The 1,278-nt window shown below is 34.8% G+C and overlaps 1 protein-coding gene across 1 annotated transcript in view; it reads left to right on the top strand.

Moving 5' to 3' along the window:
* LOC107690171 (storkhead-box protein 1-like) overlaps window positions 1–870 on the top strand; it is a 16,659-nt gene extending 15,789 nt beyond the window's left edge. The window contains exon 4 of the mRNA XM_016488415.1: window positions 637–870. Within this exon, the coding sequence (XP_016343901.1) occupies window positions 637–784 (148 nt within the window). The 3' untranslated portion in view covers window positions 785–870. The remainder of the gene's footprint in view (window positions 1–636) is intronic.
* Window positions 871–1,278: the final 408 nt, after the last annotated feature.

The following is a 1,278-nucleotide window of genomic DNA, read 5'->3' as shown; positions in this document are numbered from 1 at the left end:
CGAAATTCTTTTACCCAAAAAGCAAACTATGCTCCCTTCGAACTGGTTGTCTTTAAAATACAAATCTTGTGTAATCTCAAGCTATCTGTAATCAGAAGCACATCTAAAACATTCACATGTGTTTCATAAACACATAATCGTTTCTGGATTACAATCCGCCATAAAAATGATACATTTAATTATTCTAGCTGCTGTGAGAAAAGGCTATAAACGCCACCTGCAGGATCTCACATGCGATAGCCTAGTAGCCGGGACAACTTCTTTATGTTTACAGACGTGACGTAATGATGCGGCAGCATGCTTGAATTTCCCGCGAAAACCTACCCGAACCACTCAAATTAGAAAACATTATTTTAAGATAGCCGTTGTGAATCGGGCTAAAGTAAGGCGATAGTTTTGAACACTGGCTGGTTATGTACTTGCTCAAATATTGATTTCGGATAATTTTTTACCAAAAAAAGTTACGGACTGCAGCTTTAAATATTTATACTGCAATCAAAACCAAACTCTTACGTACAGCTCAAGGGTTCATGGTTGCCAGTAACACTTGCCATTTATTTACATTTGGAGATACATATCTGAATGTTTTATGGATTTCATCCAAGATTAAATATTTAGCTTTTTCATTATTTGCAGGACACATATGAGTGTAACCTCCAGTAACTCAGCAATACTTAAAGGACGGAAGGATCGTGGTTTCCTGCAGAACCTTGAAAAGCTCCACTCCAACGGCATTCACCCTCAGAGTTCACTCCTCAAACTTACACCTGTCATGAATGTTTAAGCAAATTAAAACGTAGCTCAACATCTGGGTATAGTTATATGATGTAAAAAATGTATATAATCCAAGAAATGTAAATATACCCCCCCCCCTGAAAAAAAACTAGGAACTGAATGTAGATTTATATACTTAATTCGTTACAGTTTTACATTTGAACTGATTAATAATGTTTGTTTTTTTCCTGAAAACATCTTTTTGTACATGGATCCTTTGTTGTTTAGCGAGAAAGTCTGAATATTACAAGGAATAATCCTCTGATCTATGTACAAATGATAGGTAATTTGCAGAAATAAAATGCTGATAAATGGTGTCATTCTCTTTTTATTTCTTCTTGTTAGATATACTTCTTGCCTCGAATAAACAATGTAAACAAATGGGTCAAACCTGAATTACATTTTGCAGGGGAACAGACATGGTATTAATAATACTATAATGTAACTCATACCACTCAAGGCATACTGCAGTGTGTAAGATAAATATGATCATTTCTAATAATC

This window comes from Sinocyclocheilus anshuiensis, unplaced genomic scaffold, assembly GCF_001515605.1.
Source record: "Sinocyclocheilus anshuiensis isolate Anshui unplaced genomic scaffold, SAMN03320099.WGS_v1.1 scaffold1581, whole genome shotgun sequence".
Lineage (NCBI taxonomy): Eukaryota > Metazoa > Chordata > Actinopteri > Cypriniformes > Cyprinidae > Sinocyclocheilus > Sinocyclocheilus anshuiensis.
The sequence above is the reverse complement of the archived record's forward strand: the minus strand, read 5'-3'. Positions and strand labels throughout refer to the sequence as shown.